Source organism: Aphelocoma coerulescens, chromosome 2 (genome assembly GCF_041296385.1).
Source record: "Aphelocoma coerulescens isolate FSJ_1873_10779 chromosome 2, UR_Acoe_1.0, whole genome shotgun sequence".
NCBI lineage: Eukaryota > Metazoa > Chordata > Aves > Passeriformes > Corvidae > Aphelocoma > Aphelocoma coerulescens.
The window spans coordinates 64628683-64654297 of record NC_091015.1 but is presented as its reverse complement, the minus strand read 5'-3'; the positions used below and the strand labels follow the sequence as shown (position 1 = coordinate 64654297).

At 37.3% G+C, this 25615-nt stretch overlaps 1 protein-coding gene across 13 annotated transcripts in view; it reads right to left on the bottom strand.

The window, feature by feature from the left end:
- Nucleotides 1-2686: 2686 nt before the first annotated feature.
- The window catches only part of GOLGA4 (golgin A4), an 80104-nt gene continuing 57175 nt past the window's right edge, over nt 2687-25615 (bottom strand). For 4 of the 13 annotated variants that reach the window (XM_069007838.1, XM_069007844.1, XM_069007845.1 and 1 more), the window contains 10 exons: nt 24842-24963; nt 23711-23841; nt 19668-19781; nt 13544-13564; nt 13307-13375; nt 12631-12706; nt 10716-10819; nt 8005-8091; nt 5485-5548; nt 2687-3422 (listed from right to left, as the gene is read on the bottom strand). In XM_069007838.1, the coding sequence (XP_068863939.1) occupies nt 5519-5548; nt 8005-8091; nt 10716-10819; nt 12631-12706; nt 13307-13375; nt 13544-13564; nt 19668-19781; nt 23711-23841; nt 24842-24963 (754 nt within the window). In that variant the 3' untranslated portion in view covers nt 2687-3422; nt 5485-5518. Of the gene's footprint in view, nt 3423-5484; nt 5549-8004; nt 8092-10715; nt 10820-12630; nt 12707-13306; nt 13376-13543; nt 13565-19667; nt 19782-23710; nt 23842-24841; nt 24964-25615 lie in introns of those variants that run through there. The other 9 variants (XM_069007841.1, XM_069007842.1, XM_069007846.1 and 6 more) reach the window with 9 other exon arrangements.

Genomic DNA, 25615 nt, shown 5'->3' with positions numbered 1-25615 from the left:
CAAAATGTGAATTTTGGTAGCAGTTACCTGATTTTAGTTTTTAAAAAAAACAATGACTATAATCCCACTATAATTTCTTTATTTAGGTTACTTAAGGGGAAAATATTATTTAGTCTATCCAATGTTGTATGAATATTAAACAGACTATTTCAGTTTGTTCCACTGCACTTAGGTCATGATTGACAAAGTACAGTCCATAATTAGTTTCTTTCATGGAAAGGGAAAAGAACAAAATAGGAAAATGTGAAAAATAATGCATGTGTGAGGACAAGAGAACTGTAAGCAATCCCAGTAATATTTGCTGTCAAAGTAATAGATCCCTGCAGTGAAGTTCCCAAAGCATAAGACAACATACAGCTTACATGGAAAACTGAAGCTCATATCTATGTTTTACACTGCTGTAACGATAGCAATAGCAAAATCCTACAAATCCTCAGCCAGCTATGAGAGGAATAGGCTTTTTCAGAGCCAAACATATTCATGTCAAGTCCAGTCAAGGCTGCTGCTCTGACAGTCTGGAGGATGCCTTTCTGCTACACAACAGAAGGAAAGAGAAGGGCTTACATTGGAAACACAAGGAATACTGGATCTTGAAAACAAATTTGATACATTTGATGTTTGATAAAAGTAAAAAGTTTAACCCCTTTCCCCAAACTTCCCAGAAGCTACAAATGTTAAAGCAGCATAAAACTTGAAGTTTCGTCAGACACAAGGCAGTGGGAAATAAAGATGTAACTCTTGGTACTTAACTATCAAAAGCAACCTGTGTCCCTTAAAACCTTAAACAACAATTTAAAACCAGATGCATTCTTTAGACTGCTAGTGGCCACAACAGGCCTTGGATCACTCAAATTGTTTCACTTCTAGTTTCACTAGGATAAAAATCTATGCAAATAAATTCAGCTTTTTTTGTTTCTTTTCCTGCAGATAACCAAAAAAGGTGAATCCCAGTGCACTTGCAAAAAAAAAAAAGTAAAAAATCCTATCCCTTATGTTCAAAGATGAGCAACTTAGAGGACTGCTGCCCCTAAAATACTTGTTAAAAATTTTATTCATGGAGGACTGATCACCCTGAACTATCTTGGCAAACATATACATTACAGATGTTAGTTATTAATATGGTAAGATCATAGTAGCTAGAGGTTAAATTTATGCATACTTGTGTATCACTTCAGAGGATGACAGCTTACATGCCAAAAAGACCACACAGGAATTATTTAAAAGAACAAAAACACATAATTTTCCATTATGGTGGATTTCTATGATGGAACAACTGCAAAGACCAACCAATGTCATCTATCTAGATGTCTCTAAAGCCTTTGACATGGTCTCACACGACATCCTTATCTCCAAATTGGAAATACGTGGGTTTGAAGAGTGGACTATTCAGTGGATAAGGAAATGGCTGGATGGACACAACCCAAGAGTTGTGATCAATGGCTCTATGTCCAGATGGAGGTCAGTGATGAGTGGTGTCCCTCAGGGCTCTGTCTTGGGACTGGTGCTCTCTAACATCTTTATCAGTGACACAGACAATGTGATTGCACCCTCAGCAAGTTTGCAGATGACACAAAGCCGAGTGGTGCAGTTGGCACAAAAAAAGGAAGGGATGCCATGTAGGGGCACCTGGACAAACTTGAGAAGTGGGCCCGTAAGAACCTCATGAAATTAAACAAGTCTAAGTGCAAAGTCCTACACCTTGGTCGGGAGCAACCTCAATGAGTCCAGACCAGGAGAATACTGGGAGAGGAACTCATTGAGAAGAGTCCTCTGGAGAACAACTTGGGGGTGCTGGTGAATGAAAAGCTGGACATGACGTGGCAGTGTGCACTCACAGCCCAGAAGGCCAATGGTATCCTGGGCTGCAGCAAAAGATTGGCCAACAGGTCAAGGTAGGTGACTGTCCCCTTCTACCCTGATCACGTGAGATCCCACCTGCAGTGCTGTGCCCAGGTGTGGGGTCCTCAGCACAAGAAAAAACACGGACCTGTTGGAGTGGGTCCACAGGATGCCACAAAGATGCTCAGTGGGCTGGAGCAGCCCTGCTGTGAAGGCAGGCTGAGAGAGTTGGGGTTGTTAGTCTGGAGAAGAAAAGGCTCCAAGAAGACCTTATTGCAGCCTTTCAGAACAAGTTTTTACACAGGCAGATAGTGTTAGGACAAAGGGGAATGGGTTTAAACTGAAAGAGGAAAGATTTAGATTATATGTTAGGAAGAAACTCTTTACTGTGAGCATGGTGAGGCACTGGAACAGGTTGCCCAGAAAAGTTGTAAATGTCCCATCCCTGGAGGTGCCCAAGGCCAGGCTGGAGAGGGCTCTCAGCGACCTGGTCTAGTGAAAGATGTCCCTGCCCATTGCAGGGGGGTTGGAACTAGATGATCTTTAAGGTCCCTTCGAACCCAAACCACTCCGTGATTCTAGAATAATTTAGAACTTCTACAAAGCAGAAGAAGAATCTATTTGCTACATTCTCATGCCAGTTTTTCAGCCCACCATGTATGTGTTTTGCAGGTTGTGACCTCTTGGAAACTTGAATGTCTTCATTGACTTCTTACAGTTTAATGTACTTGAATAGCTGTTCTTATGAGAGTGATTTCAGCCTAGCAGTATCTCAGCTAACCATGTCTCCAACAGGAGTCAGAACAAAATTGGTGTGTCCATTAAAAGAAAAGTCATACCAAAGATGTTCCAAAATTATACAGTAAATAAACTTTATTTCATCTTAGCTCTATTCATATTAGTGCTGTCAACAGTCACAGATCAGCATATGATACAATTATGTAGTAACTATTTACAATTTACAGGAACATACCTTTTCTCCAGAAAATATAAGTACAAAAGCTAGGAGTAAACAAACGAGGTACTGCAATTTGGATTTATTGTAGGCAAAAGCATATAGAAGTGACCTTTAGCAAACAATCAAGATCAAATCAGGAGAGAACAGTCAACAAGAGTGCCTAGTTCATCAGAAAAATCACCTCAATCGCTATCCATCCAAAATGTATTGCACAACTCAATCAAAAATAAAAAAAATAAATAGAAGAAACAAATCATTTATTTCAACTCTTAAAAAACACCCAGTAAAACCTGTCTAGAGATACAGTAGTGGGCAATTCCTTCCTAGGATAAGTCTTTTCTCTCCTTTAAAAAAATAACCTTTAACAAAAAATAGAAGACAGTATTCAATAGAAGAGAAATAACCAAACAACCCCTGATTAGCATTTCTGTCAAGGCAGTTTTAACTGTATTCACAGTCCAAAGGTGGTGCAGAGTTTTGGTTCTTGCTGTTCTGTTTGTGACCTTGAATAATAGCTTTTCTTCTTGTCCCTTCTCAAGGGGCAACAGAGATATAAACATATTTCTAAGCAGCAATGTCATGAGACATTCTCATCACGAATTCTTCAAGATGGTCGTAGCCACAACTAGAAGAATGGAAAGTTAAAAGAAATAATCAAATGTTACATTATTGAGAACAACTTAGAAGCTCTTAATATTAAAATAATGACATTGTTTATTAATACAATTAGGAGATAGAAGAACTTCAAATAAGTCAAACTGCCAAATTGTTTGAGCAAGCAATTCCATTACAGTACCTGCAAAACAGTTGAGAAACTGATGAAAACAAAATAAGGTGTAGCAAAACATTTAGCAGTCTCACTGGAAATAGTGTACCACATCACTACATATTAATTCAAAGAAAAACAAAGTTGTACTCTCTGCATAAGGCTTATCATCAAAATTGAAATGATGATGTAAAACTTTAGAGCTAGCAAATAGCTTCCTCTACAGGAAAATATCAATTGCCTTCACAATGAAGTCAGCATCCCCTTAATTTCTAAGTTATATACATGCAAGAATAAGTGACAAAAATACTCGAGATGAAATAGGCAACTACAATTGAATAATGAAGTCTGAACAGTTTACATATACAGTAGCTGATGTTATGAAAGTGTAACAGATAATTTCTGACATTAAGGTCAATATCAACAAGCCTTTCCATGGTATGTTTCAAATGCAGCTCAGAACACCTGAATTTTTTTACACCAGCATTACAGACAGCATGACAAGAATGTAAGTTCCAAACATACCTTCTGCAACCTATTCTGCAACAGTGTTGGAAGTAATTTTGTTCCATCAATATCAACAATTCAATTCTTTTCAACAAAGGGCTAAAGAAAACAGTTGCTGATTTTGTCAGAACTGATGAAGGCTGTTGGCAAACACTCCAAACTCTACTGCATTTTAAGTACAATGAAGTGCATTCACTACTGTATTCAAAGATGGAAAAGAACACAAAGTAGAAACCATGACTGTTAAAGGAACATATTTTTTCCTTTGAAAGAGGTATTGTTTTGTGTTGAAGGCTGTGTTCATATGACTGCAGGAGAGGAAGATAACCTGACAACTGTACTGTGGTAACTGGCAATGACAATAGCCTAAGTTAGTTAATTTTGCTCTGGCAGTGATACAGGCCAACAACTGCATTTCAGCCAAGAGATAGCAACTGCTTCACGTGCACTCAATCAACTCCTGGCAACTGTGCAAAGCTTTCCAGTTGCAAAGGAGGAAAAAAAAGTTGAACCAACCATATCCTATAGAATTCATCTGCAGAATTTATTACATATCATACACCACTAGTGACTCAAATTATAATCTTATCAGTCAGCGCAGGAAGTTTTTTCCTGTGTACTTCCATATCCCAGTCCTCTCTCAACCAACTATTGCTTGTGTGTTGCTTGTTTAGCTAGGCTAGTCTGATGCAACCTGCAGCTCTAGGCCTACGTCAGCTGTTCCATTCTTGTAACATTACAACTAGTGTTGCAGATTCATAATTAAAGTAGATCAATAAAACTTGAAGAAAGACACAATAAACTGAGAGCATAAAGCTCCCGTAATTGTTCTCCATCATCTCTCTGCTTTAGCTTCTCTTGATATCAAAAGCTGTGATTCAGAAAGATATTGATGTTTCAATGCAATCATATCCTAATCCCTCTGCAGAGAATATTCATCAATCATTTTTAAGATAATTCATTTTCATATTTACAAGATGTAATAATTCATTTCAAGCAGTATAGCATGTCTCCCACAAATCTGATTTATTTGCCTATTCAAAAAAGGAACTCAGAAAATTAATAAAGACAAAACAAAGCCAAGTGCAATAAAATTCAATATTACATATTAATTGATTTAAAATCTGATTTTGTTTCTATAACTGAGATTTCTGTAGCTCAATCAACACTTGAAGTTATGCTTAGGGTTAGGATCAATCAAAAAGATTGGTTGAATCAATATTTACCATTTTCAAACTTGGCTTTGTAAAGCAAAACATGATTAAAAGGAGAACAAAAATTATCATACACATATACAACCAAAATTTGTTTTTTAATGAAGGAAAGCAGGAAAGAAAAAACAGTAGAAGAATCATTAATTGCATAATACAGATTTCATTTTACATAAAACAAGAATGTATTAGACTCCACTCACCCACACGCTAGCTAAGTACAGACTGGTGGCATATTCAAAAGATACCACTGCGAGGTGAGGCAAACTACAAAGCCAGGAAGAAAAGAGCTTATTGGACTATTTTGTTAATAGCGTTAGGTAGTGTTAACAAATAAGAACTCTGTGGACATCTATGGATGAGATTGCAGCAGTTAGATCACAACAACTACATAGTAAAAGCCAGATTACTAAAGATTACATTGATCTAGCATATGTTTATTGACCAGTGAATGTTACAAATTTTCAGAAACTTGTTAAATATATGCCCACTGAGAGGGCATAAAATTACGCACAGATACTTAGTACCACACTCTAGTAGCACAGCAAGTTAATAATTTACACATTAAAATTACTTACAGATGTTTTAGCAATAAACTAACAGCTTTATGTTAAAATGCACATTTATGTTGTAGTTCAGAACTTCATTGCTCATGAGAGCTAAATATTAGATATTTTCATATACCAGCATCAGTCCAATATTAAGTGTGTAGAAACACTACTGCCATGTCAGCAAATGCCAATAAATAAAAAACAAAAAAACCCAAGCATATTTCTTGACAGAATAATTTGTAAAGACCTCTCCAACTTTTTAGGTCTAAACGGAATTATGGAAGACTCATCCCCAGAATAATTTGTGCTTCAGCAAACGAACATAGTAACTTTGAAAGTGAAGGAAAAAATACTTCTTCCTTCATAATACACCCTAATATTTGAGTTTCCATTAGATGTCTAACTTAATCCCTTTGTGGATGTGGAAAGGAGAAAATTCATAGGCTAGATATGAGCCAAGAAGGGACTGCTAAGTGAAACTCAAGAGCTATTTGAACAATGATATCCTAAACAAATCAAAGCACTTACAGCCTGCAAAAAAAACCTCACTGTGTGCTTTAGCCAAAATTTAATACCAAGGATAAAAATTTGTTGGATGAAGTCAAGTTAAGTTTTTATTTTGTTTCAGAAGCTGTGAATGTCTGTTGTAGGAAAACCAGGTTTAAATATCAAAAAACTGAAGTATCTGCAAAACAAGGCCCATCTCTCTGTTCTCAAAATGTTTCCTAAGTATTACTCTGGCTTACCAAAACAAACCAAGCCAAACCAAACCAAAGCAAAAAAAGTCTCAGCTTTCTATTTTAATGTCAGAGAGAGAAAATCATGCTTGGGATACATGATACTTACTGAAGCTGCAGTATTATCAATATTTATATACTTCTAAAAGTATTTAAAATATTTAAGATTGCAGGACTCTCAAACGTACTAAGTGTACAAGAAAATGTTGAAGTATTTAACACTTTCCTCTGATGTGATACTGCAAGACGAAAGTACAGACTTTTTAAAAATTTGTTTCAGTGAATCTACAGGACTTTAATGTATCTACTTCAAGTGAAATGTAAAATTATTGAAATTTTTATTTTATTCTGTATTTGCAAGCACTAAATAAATATATATGCATGGTCAGTGAGAGAAACAGAATGCAATTCTTCCTCTCACTTTAATTCCTAAATATTTCACTAAGCTGACCCACAAAGAGAGAGATCACAGGGTTGACTCCAGATACAATGTAGAGGAGACTATTACTGTAGTTTTTATTTTAATTAAAAGTATCTCCAATAAATAAAACAGTAACAGTAATACCAAAGAAATGCTTATGCTCATATAATCTTATGCCCTTTTGCGTCTGCTTCTCAAACCCAATTTCACCTTTCTAGTAAATAGGCAGACTGGTAAGTACTAAGCAAATGTTAAAAAAAAGACAACATGGGAAACAATGCGGGGAGAAAGACAACACCAAAGTGTTGATGACTCTTATTTTTGACATGTCCTGACCCAGAGTGAACGGACATATTTTCGTGTTTTTTCAGTACAAAAATAAAACAGGCTCACAAAAAAACCCCAAAACCTAATCAAAACCCCAGTCTTGTTAGGATACCCACTTAAGATAAAACTGTACACATCTCACTTCAAACACACATATGTCAGGTGATTGAGATACTCAATTTTCTATTCTACGAGCAAACTGCCTGTTGTTTTTGCCAGAAATTTTATCCTAGGGCTGAAAAAATGTTTCTTGATACATTTTCATAAAAACTGGTATGACTTCACGAAAACTTCTGAATTTAAGAAGTGTGAATTTTATACATTATATGTATTTATATATATACATATTTAATATGTCAGATTACTTTTTTAAATTAGAAAATTCACCCACAGAATAGTAGTGATGCTTCAACTTGCTTTGGTCCAATTGTACCCATCACTATCAGAAATATGGCTTAACTGAAGAAAAACACTAGTAAAGAAAAATGCTTGCTTTTTTTCTCACTCTTGCTATAAAGTCAAACCTAGAGCTGGAATTTGATATTCCACTAAAGAAGAGGGAAGGAGGGAGAAACAGAGACCACTTGAATGTGGACACAGGGAAAGGAAGATGAAAAAAAAGTTTCTAATTCCTTATTCTTGACACCTAATCCTCTTGCATAAACCTGATTTACTTACATAACTTACCATTGGTCGAGCATCTTCTCGTTCTAGTATCTTCTGAGTCTGATCTGCTGGGAACTTCAGCACTGTTGTTATAACCTTGGCCATTGTCTAAAAAGATATAGGTTATCCATACATAATTCCACATCCACAAAAATGCTTTGTAATATTTTAAGAATTATTTAATTTAATAATACTGGATACTATTTTATTAATGTCAGTGGACAACTGTGAAATCAGTAAGATACAACTATTTGTTTCACATTGTATATGCATGATGTGAATTATTTGAAAAAAATGTTTGCACATTATATATGATAAGATTCTATGGTCACAAACTTCAGCTACTCTAGTATGGTATAAATTCTATGGTATCTATGCTCAAATGATAGAGTCCATTAATAAGACAGCATACTAGATAAAAGTGCATGCTTAGAAAAAGCTGTCAATCTCGTTGCATATATCCTGCCAAGCAAATAATAAAGTTGGACTGGAGGGCAAGACAGTAAAACCTCCCAACAAAGACACAAATACACCTTGGTCAAGCAGTTTACAAAGGATGTGATAAGTTACACGTTACAAGTCATGACAGTAATTCCTGACTCTCAGATCTGTATCAACCTCCACATTTCTCTTATGTCTCCAATACTGTAGACCAACTGGTACATTCATTAATGTCTTGATCACATTCCAGTATCATTTACTAGGCTGCATAATTGGCAATACATCCTGGATAATTTGCACAGATTCTTTTGAACTCTGTTCAAAAAAGAGGAAGCATGTCCAGAGATATCAACAGTTCCATTACTGAATCACCTTTGAGACATAGCATACATATTTGTGCTGCAAAACGGGATCCTTCACAGAGAAGGGCCACCAGAATGATCTTACAAGACAAAATTAAGATTAAAAAAACACCTCTTCTTGTCCAGGAAGATAAAAGTTGAGAGAAAGGAATACCTGTACTGAGAAGATAAATTACAACGCCTATCTTTTAACTCAAGAACTGTATTGGGGGGGGAGGGGGGGAGAGCACATTAATACTCTACTAACATATTTAAAACTGTTTTAAAAGGTTTTATCATTCACATCATTACTGCTCATGGTTTTCCAGTCCATGTAGCAGGATGAAACCAGTTCTCAAGACATAGTTCCATAAATTTATAATTATATAATCCTGATGAGAGCAGACACTAAGCTCAGTGTCCTCCAGCAACACATCTAATGATTGAAAGAAAACCAGCAGATGAAATCAGCTTGAAACTACTTTTTGAAGCAAAACTTCACCAAAGACAGAAACTAAAGAAAAAGAAACACCAAAGAAAGAGCTAAAGACAATTTTCTTCAGCAGTGATTGTAATTTGTTGCTGTTATTGATGAAATCAACTGCAAATTTTAGTACAACACTGTTAAAAAGGGAAAAAAATGTAACAATTTATAATCCAAAGTTTTGAGGCATGCATAGCAATGTTTTGAAGATCAGTAAGAAAAAATTTTGATGAGTGAAAACGAGGTTTCAAATTAGCCTTTCTTGAATGAAAATTTGCTACGTGCATCAGCTATCTGCAGTAGTTGTCTGCAGCTGTTTCAAGACTTCCCTTAAGACGAAACACTGCTGACAGACTTTTTAGCATTTTCATTTGTGTAAGTCCCTTACAATTCGAAATCATAAAATCCACTACTGTACATATTTTTATTAATTATTTTAGTGGCTTGTCATTAAAGTAGGAGAGCCACAGGTTTGAGAACAGAAGGTAACTATTGATTCTGGGTTTTTCACATCAGAGATTTGTATTGGTAATAAAAAAAGGAATTAATATCAAAATTAAAAGTGGGATAAAAAGAGAGAGAAAGAAGAATCCCATAAGGAAAGGATACCCTTCACTGTCCAAGTTTTATTCTGTAAAGAGCACAATGAGAACAGAGCTAATTAACACAGAAACCTACATAAAATCTCTTTGCTTTATGGCACTCTAAGTTGAAAGCTGGTCAACAATGGAAGAACTCCAGGGAGAAGAAAAACATCAAATACAAAAATTCATCCATATAAAATTTATTATCCAAGAAAAATGTTTGTGTTACAACATACCTCTTTTGAATACGGTCAGTCCCTAAGCACCAGTATTGCGAGAAGCTACTAAAATTCCTACTAAAAGTTCAGGAATGATTTCACAAGCCTGCAGCTTACAAGAAGCCTACTGTCCAGCTTTTCACTACTTTTAAGAGTGAATTAATACTACCTAAGGTACACAGATTTGGGAGCACTATGAAACATCTATAAGGAACAACTGAAGAGGTATTTCACCATCTTCACAGCTACTAACAAACTGTTATTTAATCCAACTGTTACTTACCATGTTTGTGTCAAGATTACATCAAAAGATCAGTTTTGCTAATATTGTGCATACCAGCTTTCATTTTACATTAAATTTGACTGACAACAGGACTTTTGCTGATAAAATCATATCTACCCGTAACGGTTTTTGTCTTGATAGGTACAGTGGTGAGAGATGTGAAATCCCCCTCCACCTTCCACTCATCTTGGCAGGCTGATGAAGTTTCAAAGTTATGGATTATGTCTCTTTGGAAGAAAATGTGAAAGCCTATTGAATCCTGTGTCAGAAATAAGCAGCATATAACAAATCACAAACACACGGTACTTCACATCTATACAGCAAGGGTGTTAAACTTTACTCTAACCTGAATCACCTGTCAGCATATACAAATTTCCATACCTTTGTCTCACGACCCATCATATATTCAAAGAGCACTTTCCTCAAGTATTCAAACTCAGTAGGTTCCTCAAACAGGGAAACATCAGTATGGTGAAGGTTTCCATCTGTGTAAACAAAAATAAGAGAATATTTATACTGAGAGTCACTCATATGAATCAAAGTTTCACTAACAGCACAAAACCAAATGAGAACAAATGCTGTACGCTGCACCTGGGATGGAGTAACTGCAGCCCTCCAGAAAGGCATTTGGGGGTGCTGGTTAGCAGGAGGTGCAACAGGAGTCAGCAGTCTGTGTGCCCTGGCAGCCAGGAAAGCAAACCTCATCTGGAGTGCATCAAACACAGCATCATCAGGCAGTCAAAAGAGGTGATTATCCCACCCTATTTATCACTGGTGCAGCCTCACCTTGAGTACTGTGTGCGGTTCAGGGCCTCACCATTTAAAAAGGATGTGAAGGTACATGAACACAACCAGAGGAGGGTACCTCTGCTACCGGATAAGGTGCTGGCAGGCATGTCCTCTGAGAAGCAGCTGAGGAGTCTGGGTTTCTCTAATTTGGAGAGATGGAGGCTAAGGGGTGACCTCAGTGCTCTCTACAGCTTCCTGAGGAGACTCTGAGAGGAAGGTGCTGCTTGCTTCTCCCTGGTACCCAGTGCCAGGCCACATGGAAAATGGTTGAAACCTTTATCCATCATGGGGAGTTCAGACTTGACATGAGGAAACATTTCTTTACCAAAAGGGTGTCAAACTCTGGAACAGACCTCTTGGAAAAGTGGTTGATGCCTCATGTTCGTCAGTGTTGAAGAGGCATTTGGACAGTGCCCTTAAAGCCATACTTTACCTTTTCATCAGCCCTGAAGTGGTCACACAGTTGGACTATAAAACTGACGTTGGTCCCTTCCAGCTGAAGTATGCTATGCTATTCTTCTTTCCACCTGCTTCTTTCCCTACCAGTATATGCTGAGGGAATCTTTGATGACATTTCTTCCCAGCCCTGCACTAGCAGCAGGCACCAAATACCCACAACCATCTCCTATCCTTGACTCTGTCACCTTGAGGGAAGGAGGCATGGACTTTCTAAGGGGATGAGAGATGTAGATCATCCTGAGATAATTTCACCATTTGCACAAATTTGTAAAAAGCAAGTGTGACATGGCTTTCTAAAGTCTTCTGAGTTCAGGTAAGAACAGGATGGCACAGGATGGCAAAACCCCGTATCTCTAACATTAGCACAGCTCAATGCTTGAGCCCTGAGTCTTATGCAGGATTTACTCCTCAACTAAACAGCTGCAAATCTTTTGGAGGTGAGCAATACCTGTTCATTTCCTTGTGCATTTTTCTATCTTATGTTAAAATAAAAGAGTCTGAGAGGAACAGTACACCACCAGAGAGAAGGTCCATAAGCCCATACTCTGTCTCCATAGTGTCCAACCACCAGTGTCTGAAGGAGAGCACATGAGCAGTGCAAGTCTACTTCTGTCTGGGTCCTGGGGCTGCTCCCAGGTGGCTGGGACCAGCCTCCCCTGGGACCCCCATCATCTCCTGCCAAGGGCCCAGGGGATGTGTCCCAGCTCTGCCTGGGACCTTCAGTCCCTGCCTGAGCCCTGCTGTAGGTGTGCCCATCTCTGTCCCTGTGGGTGCTCTTGGGTCCTGCACTACAGAAAGCTTAAGAACTCTGATACAGAGCTCTTTTAACTGAATTACATAAAAAAGAAAACATCAAACAAAATGCTGTGTGATTTGGTCATCTGAGATCACACACCAACTCTATTATAACAGACAAGAGAAAAGAAGGATGTCATAAGTGTATTACATGAGTGTTTTAAAGAGACTGATGTTTTAATAAATTTTCTAGACCAAACTGTATCTTTCAAACAAATGAAAAACTTATTTGTGATGAAAACTGTCTACTTACCTCTATATGGTGTTCCAACTGATGTGACATAAATATTTTTCTCGTAATGTTTCAGCCGGTCTTCCAGTACATGAATCTAAACAGGTAACAGTTGACATGATAAACGGTGTTAACTAGCAGCTAAAATAAGCTTAATTGAAATAGTTTCCAGCTAAATATCGACTCTTATAAAATCAAAATACATTTGCTTTTTAAGGAAGGAAAACATTAAAAACTGTATTATTAAAAACTGTTGTACATGTGTATATACACATTAAAATATCTATAGCAGATGTTGGGCATATGTTATATATTTATGTTTCTATTTTATATATAAGCACAGAAAAAAAAAGCACACAACAAAAATTGTACTTAAACATCAAAAAAGTTTTCGTTTTGAAAAAAAATTCCAGAATTTCATAAAGTGCATTATTCCCTTTTTCACTGTGCAATTGCTTTGCTAACCAGTATCACAAGCATGTGGTATTTTTATTCTCAGGGGATAGAGGTATACTTTGAAAAGCACACAGATATTCTGAGAGCAAGCATGAGTGAAAACTATTTTTTTGTCTATTATATTCATAGTACCTTGTATGGAGATGTGCCACATCATCACTTGAAAAGAACAAACCTCTTAATACTGCAAACACAGAGTATCAAACAAGAATACTTCTTACGTGTTCAACATCACCCTTACCTGCTCTTTCAATTCCTGCTCCTTCAATTTTGAATCATTGACTAGTGTTGTCTTCTGTGCAAGTTGTGCCTGAAAAAACAGTCATATATGGAAATTGCTGAAAATACATCATAGGTACCTTTGCAATAAACCTATTTCTCCTTTTAACACACACAATCTTATAAGCAGTATTTCAGCTTTAAAACTGCTCCACAATGGAAGTACTAGAGAGCAAAATCAATTACACATAAGACTTACCTTTAGTTCTGTTATTGTGACCTATAACAACAATAAGAATTTAGATTAAAATGTATGAAAAATACTGACTATATCAAGCACTGGAGAAAGAAATATCAATCATCTAGCTCTGATACAGTGTGTTAATTGAAGATGACAAAAATTGACATTACCAAATAATAATAACTAGTCTCATAAATAGTTTTAACTTATTTGTACTGACAGTATGTAAAGCTTATATTTAAATTATCTCATTTGATTCTGCAAGACAATTATCATAAATATAACTTCAAGAACCTAGCATTTCCAAATCTTGATGAAATGCATATTGGAGGTGAATAATAACCGAATGAGTATAAAATACATCACAGGATACCCTAACTACAATTAATACTATTCAGAATATTTTATGCATGCCCTTAATTCTTCAAGTCACATTTGGAAATGTGAACGTTTACCTGAAATTAGCTTCAGTTAAGAGCTTCAAGAGCTCTACATCTTGCAAAGATGTTTATGAAGTACAGAAAAAATTCTAAGCTGAAATTTCTATCTTTCAGTGTTCCAACTCTAAGGAAAATAATGCTTCAGTAGTCATGGATATAACTCAAGGTTGTAAAAGATTTCAACACCAAATAATTTATGTGTGAATTTTTTTTAAGGTAAGCTAAACCTTAAGGCAGAGTGGTACATATTCACAGAATCACAGAATATTATAAGTTGGAAGAAATCCACAAGGATCACAGAGTCCAACTCTTAAAGTGAATGGCCCATGCAGGGATCAAACCTGTTGACTCTGGCATAATGAGCACCATGCTCTAACCAACTCAGCTGATCTCAGGGTCAGTATAACTTTTTTCTTCCCAAGCCTCTTTGCAATTGTGTTGAAAAGAAGATTTATTCCCCATCTCAGGTTGATAAAATCTTTGTGGTTTCCTACACTTCACGAACAGAAAATAGGGGAAAATCATTTCTCTAAAGATCTCAAACCTCTAAGTGCAATTTTTGCTTCTGAAAACCTCAATCAGACATTTATTTTCTCACATGGAGAGACACTTTCTGGTATTTTTACCTCCAAACATTAACACTTAAGGTTGTTAGTATTTGTCAATTTTTTATCACAGTCAGACAAGTACTGTTCCAATATCTAGGGTACATTTCATGTGAAAGTAGATATGTTAGGTGTAATGTTTGGTCTAGGCTGACAACAAGCAGGACAGAAAGTTTTATAAGACAAATTCCTGTGACTTGGGAGTCTCTGATTTTAGACAAAAAATGTTGCCCACAAAAAGCTGCATCCAGTCAATGGAAGACTTCAAACTGTTTGACTACTAGTGCTGAAGGGTAAAAAAAACCAATACCAAAACAGAAAAACATTACAAAGCAACAAAATAAAAAAGGTATAAAGTGAGACAAAAAATACCATGGCAAACATAATTCATTTGAATGCACTGTAAAATCCAGATGTGGATTTATACAGTTCTATTCTGGTATGTTGCAAGTTCACAAGCCCTGTCCAATTTTCTCATATTGCTCTGTAGTGCTGCCTATAAATGCTATTGTAGCCATTGCAAATATGTACTATTGTACCAGGTAAAAGTAAAATTAGTTTCCTACAAACATACCAAGGACAGGCAACAGACAAACTAAGACAGGAGTAAAAATTAAAAACAACTCCATTTCTAAGGATGACAAAAGAAAACTGCCTCTTGACCCCAGAACAGATTGTGTCAGAGTAAAAATCAAATCCTGAAATACCGATAAAACAGGAACTGAAAGCCCACTTACATCACTCTAAATATTTGAGCTTTGACTGGATAAGAAGACATACCAGGAATTATGTGTACATTCAACAGCATAATCTATTAGAATAGTTATGTTGTTTTGCAATGAAATCACCATTGTGAATAGTATCAAATAAGGCATTTACATTCAGTTGAATCAGCTATGCAAAAGAAAGCTTGTGAACAATTTGCTAAATCTGAATTTAGTTGGAATTCTCAAAATTGCTCAAAAAAGTTTGATGCCTGTATTCCAGAAAAATCACAGATATTTAATTGCCTTACACTCAGGAAAAAAAAAATGGCATTCTTATTCTGCAACTACTTTGAACCTGGATGCTTTAACTGTATTTAAGTACTGGCGCTACTACACAACCTGGTCTTCTTCCCCCACAAATGAAACATCCTTTATCTTTTAAAACTAAGGTGTTCATCAGCTATGGAGTTCTCTGAACTGGTTTATACCCGCCACAGATGGAAGAACTCCTTCGACTTTCTCCAAAGTCTGCCATGGAAACTCAAAGGAGTGAAGAGCTGTGGACAACATTCCAGACACAGGCAAAATTAGCTGTTTATTTTGTTTATTATAAACATATTAACTTTTAGAGATTTAATATCTGCAATATTCAAACACTTTACAGCTCTATGCTACCATTGCCTATCTGTCTGATACCTTTCTGGGAACAACTGAGGAATCATAGAATCATGGAATGCTAACAGGTTGGAATGGACCTTAAAGACCATCTAGTCTCAACACTCCCTGCCATGGCCAGGGACACCTCCCAGTAGACCAGGTTGCGCAATTCCTTGTTAAACCTGACACTGAATACTATCAGGGTTGGGGCATCCACAACCTCCCTGGGCAACCTGTTCAGTGTCCCACCACCCTCAAAGTGAAAAACTCCTTCCTAACATCTAATCTAAATTTCCACTCTTTCAATTTATACCCACTATTCCTTGTCCTGTCACTACAGTTCCTGATGAGAAGTCCCTCTCCAGCTCCCCTGTAGGCCCCCTTCAGATACTGGAAGTTTGCCATGAGGTCTCCATGCAACCTTCTCTTCTCCAGGCTGAACAGCCTTGGCTTTCTCAGCCCGTGTTCATAGGGGAGGTGCTCCAATCCTCTTAAAAACTTCATGGCCCTCCTCTGAACTTGCTCCAACAGTTCCACATCTTTCTTATGTTGGGGAGACCAGAACTGTGCACAGTACTCCAGGTGGGATCTCATGTGAGCAGAGTAGAGGGGCAGAATCACCTTCTTTGACCTGATGGCCACACTCCTTGTGATGCAGCCCAGGATTTGATTGGCTTTCTGGGCTGTGAGCACACACAGCTGGCTCATGTTGAATTTTTCATCACTTGTCAGCTCCAAGTCTTTCTCCTCAGGGCTGCTCTCAATCACTTCTCTGCCCAACCCATTGGTGTGTCTGGGATAGCCGTGACCCGGATGTAGGACCTTGCACTTTGCTTTGTTGAACTTCATGAGGTTTGCTTCAGTCCACATCTCAAGCCTGTCAAGGTCCCTCTGGATGCCATTATCCCTTCCCTCCATCATGTTGACCGCACCACCACAGAGCTTGGTGTTTTCAACAAATTTGCTGAGGATGCACTCAGCACTGATAGGTTTCACTGTCCATGTCACCGACAAAGATGTTGAATAGTATCAGCCCCAGCTAGTACTGACCCCATGAGTGCATCAAACACAGCATCATCAGTCAAAAGAGGGGATAATCCTATTCTATTTATCACTGCTCCAACTTCATCATGTAACTGGTCTCTATGTGGACAATGAGCTGTTGACCAAAACTCCTTGTGTGTGGCCATCCAGCCAGTTCTCTATCCACCAAGTGGTCCATCCACCAAACCCCTGTCTCTCCAATCTGGAGACAAGGATGTAATGTGGAAGTGTGAAATACTTTGCATTAAGTCCAGGTAGACAATGTCACTTGCTCTGCCCCTGTCTACCATTGCTGTAGCCCCATCATAGAAGGTCACCAAATTTGTTAGGCATGACTTCCCCCTTGTAAAGCCATTTTGGCTGTTACAAATCACCTCTTTTTTCTTTTTTTTTCCTATGTGTCTTTGCATAGTTTCCAGTAGAATCTGCTCTATGACCTTGCCTAGCACAGAGGTGAGACTGACTGGTCTGTAGTTTCACTGATATTCCACTTTCCCCTTTTTATAAATGGGGGTTACATTTCCCTTTTTCCAGTCATAAGGGACTTCACCTGACTGACACAATTTTTCAAAAATGATGGATAGTGTCTCAGCGGCTTCATCTCCACCTCCCTCAGGACCCGTGGATGAACCTCATTGGGTCCCACGGACTTGTGCACATTCAGGTTCTTTAGATGGTCTCGAACCTGATCGTCTCCTACGGTAGCATGTTGGTTTGCATGGCCTGGTTTTTGGTAGCGGGGAGGCCACAGAGGTGGCTTCTGTGAGAAGCTGCTGGGAGCTTCCATCATGTCTGGCAGAGACAGTCCCTGATGGCTCTGAAGATGGGCATGCTGCTGGGCAAGGCTGGGCCAATTAGAGATGATGGTAACACCTCTGTGATAACATATTTAAGAAGAAAATCAAAACAAAGTGGTGATGTAATTTGAATTCCAGCTACAGAAGAGGAGGTGGTTAGAACATGTAAGGGAAACAACATGGAGACACCAAGGTCAGTGGAGAAGGAGGGGCAGGAGGAGCTCCAGGCACTGGAGCCGAGATTCCTCTGCAGGCTGTGGTGATGACCATGTTGAAACAGGTTCCTCTCATCAGCCCATGGAGGTCCACGGGGGATGCAGAGATCCACTCACAGCCCATGGGGGACGTGCTCATGTTGGAGCGGGTGGATGCCTGGAGGAGGCTGTGATCCAGTGGGAGACCTGGTGGAAAGAGGGGGCCCTTGCTTCCAGGCTGGAGCAGCCTGTCCTTGGAGGTCTGCACCCCATGGAACAGTGACCCATGCCACAACAGTTTTGGAAGGACTGTTTGCCCGTGGGAGGGACTCATGCTGCAGCAGTTTTCAGAGGACTGCTGTTCCGTGAGATTGGAGCCATGCTGGAGAAGTTCACAGAGAACTGTCTCCCGTGGGAGGAACCCCACAATGTAGCAGGGGAAGGACTCCTCTACCTGAGCAGCAGAAGAAAACTTCAGGTGACGAACTGACCAAAACCCTCAATCCTGTCTCCCTGAGCTGTTGGTGGGAGGGAAGGAAGGGTTAAGTGGAAAAGGTGGTTTTAAGGGTTTATTTTACTTCTCATTATCCTCTTCTGATTTTGTTAGTAATAATTCACTTTGTACCTGTAAGTTGAACCTGTTTTGCCCTTGGAGTGTTTTCTCCCTGTCCTTATCTCAACTCATGAAGCCTTCATTAAATTTTTCTCTCCTCTGCTCAGCTGTAGCAGGGGAGGGTGAGTGAGCGGCTGTTGTGGGTTCCTGGTGTTTGGCCAGTGTCAAACCATGACAAGTGGGCTCAGGGTCTTCATCCTCCCAGTCCCCGCATCTGCCTTTCTTGACTTGGGTGGTGTGGCTGGAGCACTTGCCATTGAAGACAGAGGCACAGAGGTCACTGAGAACCCCAGCCTCCTCTTTGTCCAAGGTAGCCAGGTTTCCAATTTCCTTCCAAAGAGGGTTCACATCATCCATAGTCTTTCTTTTGCTTGCAACATATGTATAGAAGCCCTTCCTGTTTGCCTTAATATCCCTGGCCAGAACAATTCTAACTGGGCTTTGGTTTCCCTAACTTTGTTCCTAGCTTCCTGTACAATTTCCCCGTATTACTCTAAAGCCACCTGTCGTTGTTTCCACTTCCTAAAAGCTGCCCAGGGTTACCTGTTGTTAAAATGAAAAATTTAAAAGTAAGGTAAATATGAATTCTCATCAATGATTCAACAACTCATACACTTTTTATCTCCTCAGTATAATAACAGCTAGTAGTATTTTCACCAAAGAACTCCTCAAATTAAAATGTAGTCTCAGAAAGACAAAAGCATGAAGTCAGTCTTCTTTCAATGAAGGCCTCTCTGTCAAGGCACTACTTCAGACACCTCTGAAACATGAATTTTTAAAAAAATCACGCTAAAACTTACGTAACAGGATTTTCTTTCCTTCTAACGGGCTTCAAATAAAATCAACATAAACACATGTAGAGGGCAAAATCCCCCACCTTAATAATATCAACAGAACTGGACTTTTCAACATACCAATTAAAAAGGTAGTATCAAATATTGCAGATTCTGAAGAGATTCATTTTGTACATGAAAATGAAGGCCAGATATATAAATAAAATCCAATTAGGAATAAACTACAGAATTTCACGTGGAGCAAGAATTTCACACTTAAAGATATAAAACCAAATGTCAGTGCCAGCTCACTTTTTCACTGCTGCAATATTCCTCTTCTGCAATCCTTTGTCTGTATTCCTTCTGCAAGTCTTCCAGCTGTGCCTGCAATTCATGAACTTTTGCTGTCATCTCTTCTTCACGAGACTTCAAAATACAGGGAAAAAAACTACTTACACAATTAACCACTCAAAACCTTAACTATGGTGGACATAAAGCAATCAACAAACATTATACTATACACAGAAAGGATATGCTTGAAATTTGTGTAAAAGCTAATTACATCAGAGGCATACAGAATAGACCAAGAAAAAAAATTCATGCTTAACAAGGTTTTGTAGGCCTCCAACAACAAAGATTACATAGTTAGGATAACAGTTACATTTGTAAAAATTCAAGAAAAGATCTATTTCTCTTGGGCACTAAAACAGCATTTGAGTATAATCCAGTAAGTGCATGAAGGTCATAACATTCATGGAAGGGGCAGATGATTTAATTTCTATATTATGGAATTAATTCCTACATTATGGAAGTGACAAGGACTTAAATCCTTTCCTCAGCCACTCTCACAGGGATGTTACTAAAACACTTTTAAGCACATTTTCCAAAACAATGACCAACGATTTCCCGTTCTCAAGGGTTTGGAAGGCAGTACGCAGTGTGGAGGAAAGAAGCAGTAACAAGAATGGTAGGGAGGAAATTAACTTTTCCTGTATAGGACAAAAATACAATGACCTAAATCCCAGGAAGTTAATCCATCTATATGGCATTTTGCAAAAACAGATATTTTTTTAAATTGTGTCCCCTCTGGCCTTTTTGTTAGGGACCTTTTAAAACAGCACTCCAATTCCTAGTGCATGTCTTGATTGCTGAACAAAACTAAAACTCTAGTTTCACTCATGCTAACTGCACAGGGCAGTTGGTCAGCTGATGGCTCTACTAACACAGTAGTACTTCAAGTCAAATTAGTACAATTAATTAACTGATAACAAGTTCAGAACTGCTGATGGAAATTTTGTTCTATTCAAAAATCTCAGGTGTACAAACTATAATGATACAGAATATTCTCTGGAAAAGTAAGTGTAGGACTGGAAAGCTGATCTAGGCTTAATAGACTTACGGTATGCCATTACTAAAAAAGGATTATTTCCCTCTAAGACCAATTTTTAAGGTGTTACTTGCATGACTTAAGAATGAAACACCCTCCTCATGCAGCCCCTTAGCCCAGAAAGCATCACCAAAAAGAAATGAAGTAAATCTACCCACAGAAAATGAGAAGATGCAGTACCTGAGCAATTTTTACAGCCTCAAAGTTTTAAAGTTTTAAAGTTTTAAAGAATATCCATCCTCAAGGAAAACCTTGCTCAAACATCATGACCTCCAAACAATGGTAGCTTCTATTAATTCAGATGATTTTTCTATGCCCTCAGAAGTGCATCAACAATTAATTGTTTCTAAGATTTTATTTTTTTTTAATAGATGGTTATACTCCCCAGGTCAAAAATTCTCAATACCTGGCATATTCAGGGATAGTGGTGGTTGTTGTTTTGGCTTTTGCAGATTTTTTAATTTTTTTGTCCACCAAGAATCTAAAATTTTACAATTTGTACATAACTGTTTAATTAAACAAATCACAGTTGAATGCACATCATTCTTAGTTATAAAAGGTACTTGAAAGGCTGAAAAGAAATTAAACTCAAAATGATGAATGACACTTCTGTAAAAAGGACATATCTGTGAAAAGTATTTGGATGAATCCCTGAAGAGATAATATTATTTTAAGTTTGAAATTATTAGCTATCAAGTGGGGTTCCAACATGCTAGTGATCCAACTGCTATTTACAGTAAGAACTTATTGTTCTATGTAACACCTGGCACACTCTGAAAATAAACTACATGCTATTGGGATTTAATTACAGTTATAGACTAAGACTTTAAAAAGTTATAATTTTCCAAATCTTAATCAGAAAGCCTATCCTGTACTCACATGGAAGGCATTACAACAAATGAAAGGATACATAAATGAAGTTTGGTATTTTATTTTTAGCTCATAGTTAGGCTTAAAATAAACTAGCTGGAAAACAGCATTCAGTTTTTCTCTAATTATATACTTTCGTTGAAGAAAAAATACTTAGCTCCCAAATTAGAGGCTATGCTGATTTAAAAATCTTTCAATTAGGGAGATTTTCATGAAATCTTATGTGATGGAAGTTTTCATGAAAGAAAACAACACATAAAGCGAAAGTGGAGCACTTCACAAGTAAATCATATGAAGTTTGACTGAATAATTCCTGCTTGTCTTTGAGGATAGATACTCAAATCAAGTTAGACAATATTTAGCATCAACCATGTTTAAAATGCAAAAGAGAGCAACAAAGTTATATGAGAAAGATTCATTCTTGCATTTGGCTTTATTTTTGCTTCTTCTTACCATTTGAGACAAACTTCTCTGCACAATGTGAAATTTCTCAAACATCATGAGCCAAGTCAAGTATAAGTGGAGTAATAACTGGTAACTTTAGGCTAAATCTGGTGATGTATATGTTCCTATTTCTATCAGAGATGTCAATGAACATGACATACATTTAACTTAATAAAAATATTCCTCAACTTTTCAGATGCTTGCAATACTTCTTTCAGGAACAAAGGAAAAAAACCCTCTAATTTTTTTTAAATTCCCTAAAACAACAAAAACAAAACACTCATACATATACCTATAGAAGACAGATATACAGAATACCTATGTATTCTGTAATTTAAAATATCAAACTACAGTTTATTGCAGTTCCAGGCAACTGTCATTGCCATCCTCAGTGAGATGCAAAAAATGACATAGTTCATGTCCTCCAATTACACATAAGTCAAATTAGCCTAAACCTTCAAGATCATACAATGGGTACAGCATGCTTGTTTCTGACACTAAGGATGAAAGTAGCAGAAAACACAGAGGAATTAGACCAGCTCGACTTCAAATCACATACCTATCTGGGCCTATAAAGTAAGGACCTGAATGGCAACACACTGCACACTGAGGTAAGAGAAATTTAAATTCTCCAGAAATGCAGTATTTAGACCTATTGTACAAAAAAATCCCCTATGAAACAAAACAAAAACCACAAACAAACAACGAACGCCACAAAATAAACCAAAACCAAAAAAACCCCAAAATACTAACAAAAAACCCCCCACAAACTCCAAAAAAACAACCTTTTTTTTTTTTATATCAAACAACTTTTCTAAATTAGGAAACAAAAGAAGGGGACTCTAAATGTAAAACCCTGCTAATGCTGTTCAGCTTGCTAGAAGCTCAAAAATCAGATTGAAACACAACAGCCTGCCTACATGTTTGAAAATTTTAGTAGGAAGCACTCAGTAATGTTAAGTACATAGATCTTTGGACTGGTAACTGATCACAAACAAGCAGTCCACTTACATCTATTACCGCTGGCTCTATTCATGGAACAGTCTCTTTTATTACACTGTTTGTGCAAAGCAGACTAGGATTAGCAAAGTTAAAGCCTGCATTCCAATATGATGTACGGTCTAGTGCTGAAAACCATTTAGTCTTTTTGAGCCATACAGGCAGGACTGGGATAATTTACTTGTCTAAAACAGGAAGCATCCTTGGTGAAGTATCCTTAAACTGGCTGGTAACTTCTGGTTGAAATGCTACTAGAGCAAAATTATGTCTATCTGCAAATATCATGCAGAAAAACGGTTCATTACAAGCAAAAAAAAAAAAAAAAAGAAACCTTTACTAGCATAAAAAGTATGCAAACAGACTTCATGGAACAGAACCTTACTTTAAGGGCTATGGCACCAATCTCAGCAGGGCATCAGAGGAAGGAGATAGAGAGTGAGACTGCCCCATAAACATTGTATTTAAATCCTTACAAGGAACAAATACACCACCACCACCACAACTCTATTAAAAGCTTAAATGTCATTCAGTTTTCTCATTCCAATCTGCACACAAACTGCTCAAGGATATAAGAACGTCAGTTTTTCTGTCTAGATATGCAATCAAAAAAGAGTTATTTTGAAATTTATGTAGTCATATCTTTTCAAAAAGATACCTCAAGGATTTCTTCGTATTTTTTCACAGTTCTTTTTAGATCATCATCTTTTTCAGCAATTTTTTTATGCAACTGTGTTGTCTCTATGTGATGATTTTCTATCAATTCATTTTCTACCTCCTGGGCTTTACCTATAAAAAAATGCAGTATTAAAAAAAGATTTTTTTTTTAATTTATCATAACAGTATTTTAAAAATGCTTCAAAGTAACTGTAAGGAAAACTTGCCAGGAAAATTCATTTTTCCACACTGTCAGTTGCTATTATGTTCCTTGATCCTAACATGTACGAAATTTGTTGTCTCCAGTTTGGAGCAATTTTTTCTACCTGGTGCTGGAACTAGTTTCTAGAAGATGACAACCAATATTTAACAACTAATTCTATCTCCTATTCTATTGAGAGATGTGATTGAAACTTTTGCAAATCTTCAGAAACTCCTCACCTGTAGGTATACTTCCAGTAACTGGAATCAAAACACACCTTTTTCTCACTTCTCTAATCTCCAACTTACACTATGGTGGCAAAAGACACACAGAGCAGATGAAATATGTTGTACTCTAGTTATAACCACATTGTGTTACAATCAGACGTCATACTCAGTTGGTACCTGCTAGTGGTTAGTGAACGAAGTCTGCAAGACGCAGCTAAGAAAATGCAATTCTGATTCTCAGATGGATCTAAGTTTCTCTAAAAGGCACTCTCCAGATGCCATATATTCAACAATGTAATATTAAAGTTTGTACTACTGAAGACAAAGTAGCATTACAATGGAAACTTACCAATGCACTTTCACCTTCAAAACTTTATTCTCATTTTCTTTTCTACGTATGACAGAAAGATAGGTACCTACAGCTATTATAGGTAACTCTTGCCATGACAGATGTAAAGAGTGCTAGATTAAAGATCCATCCTGCAGAACAGCTACATATGCATTTTCCTTATTGTACTACAATTAATATTTAAGTTATTTCCTAAGCAAGAGAAGATCTTCCTTTAAGTACTCTAGACATTCATAAAACACATGTTGTGTTTATCATAGTGCCAGGTAAAATCCCCTCCCCAAAACAACAATAACTGAAGATTAGGTTTTCTGACTATTTTACTCATTATGGTTATATTAGTATTTCACTTACTGATTGTCTCTTTTACTGCTGTTTCCAATTCTCTCTCTTTTTGAGCCAGCTGAGTATTGAACTCTCTTATTAACTGCTTTAAGGTGGAGTTGTGCTTTAACTCAATGTCTTCTTGTTCACATCTGTACAAAAATGTCAAAACATACAGCAAGGAAATGTAACATTTAAAGAGTGTGCAAAAACACCAGGCAAGGCAAGAGATGTGGGAATTTCTCCAAAACTGTTTTAAAATGCGATGGTTTTGAATTATGAGAATTCTGTGAGTTTCAGGGAGGCTTTTTCTTCCTCTCCTATCTAATTCACCAGGTAGGCATAGGTGTTTCATTTAAAAACAAACCAGAATTGAACCCTTTCAAAGATGGGGAGTTTTTGTTGAGGAAATTGAAGAACTGGAGGAAAAGAATGTGCCATGAAAAGCAGAATTTTTAGAATTGCTTGAGAAACTTTTAAGAGTGCTGAGCAGTACACCGCATTTTGTGCAGTACGTATGAACAACTATTGATACAATCTGAACATGAAGCTCTCAGTACTAAGTTTTAATAAACTTTGTTTCCTGTTTGAGAAAAATAGAATCATATTATACGCTTTGGCAATGTTGAAAATGACCATCACTGAAACAGATCAGAAATGGTATTATTCTGCCAAAACTCAAACCTCTTTTCCTGCTATTTCTCTAAGTCTATTTAGAAAAATTAAAGAAAAATATCAGTCATTATTTCCTTGTTACAAACTAAGCTTTAGAAAAGTATTCTTGAGGTTTTAGTGACTAGAGAT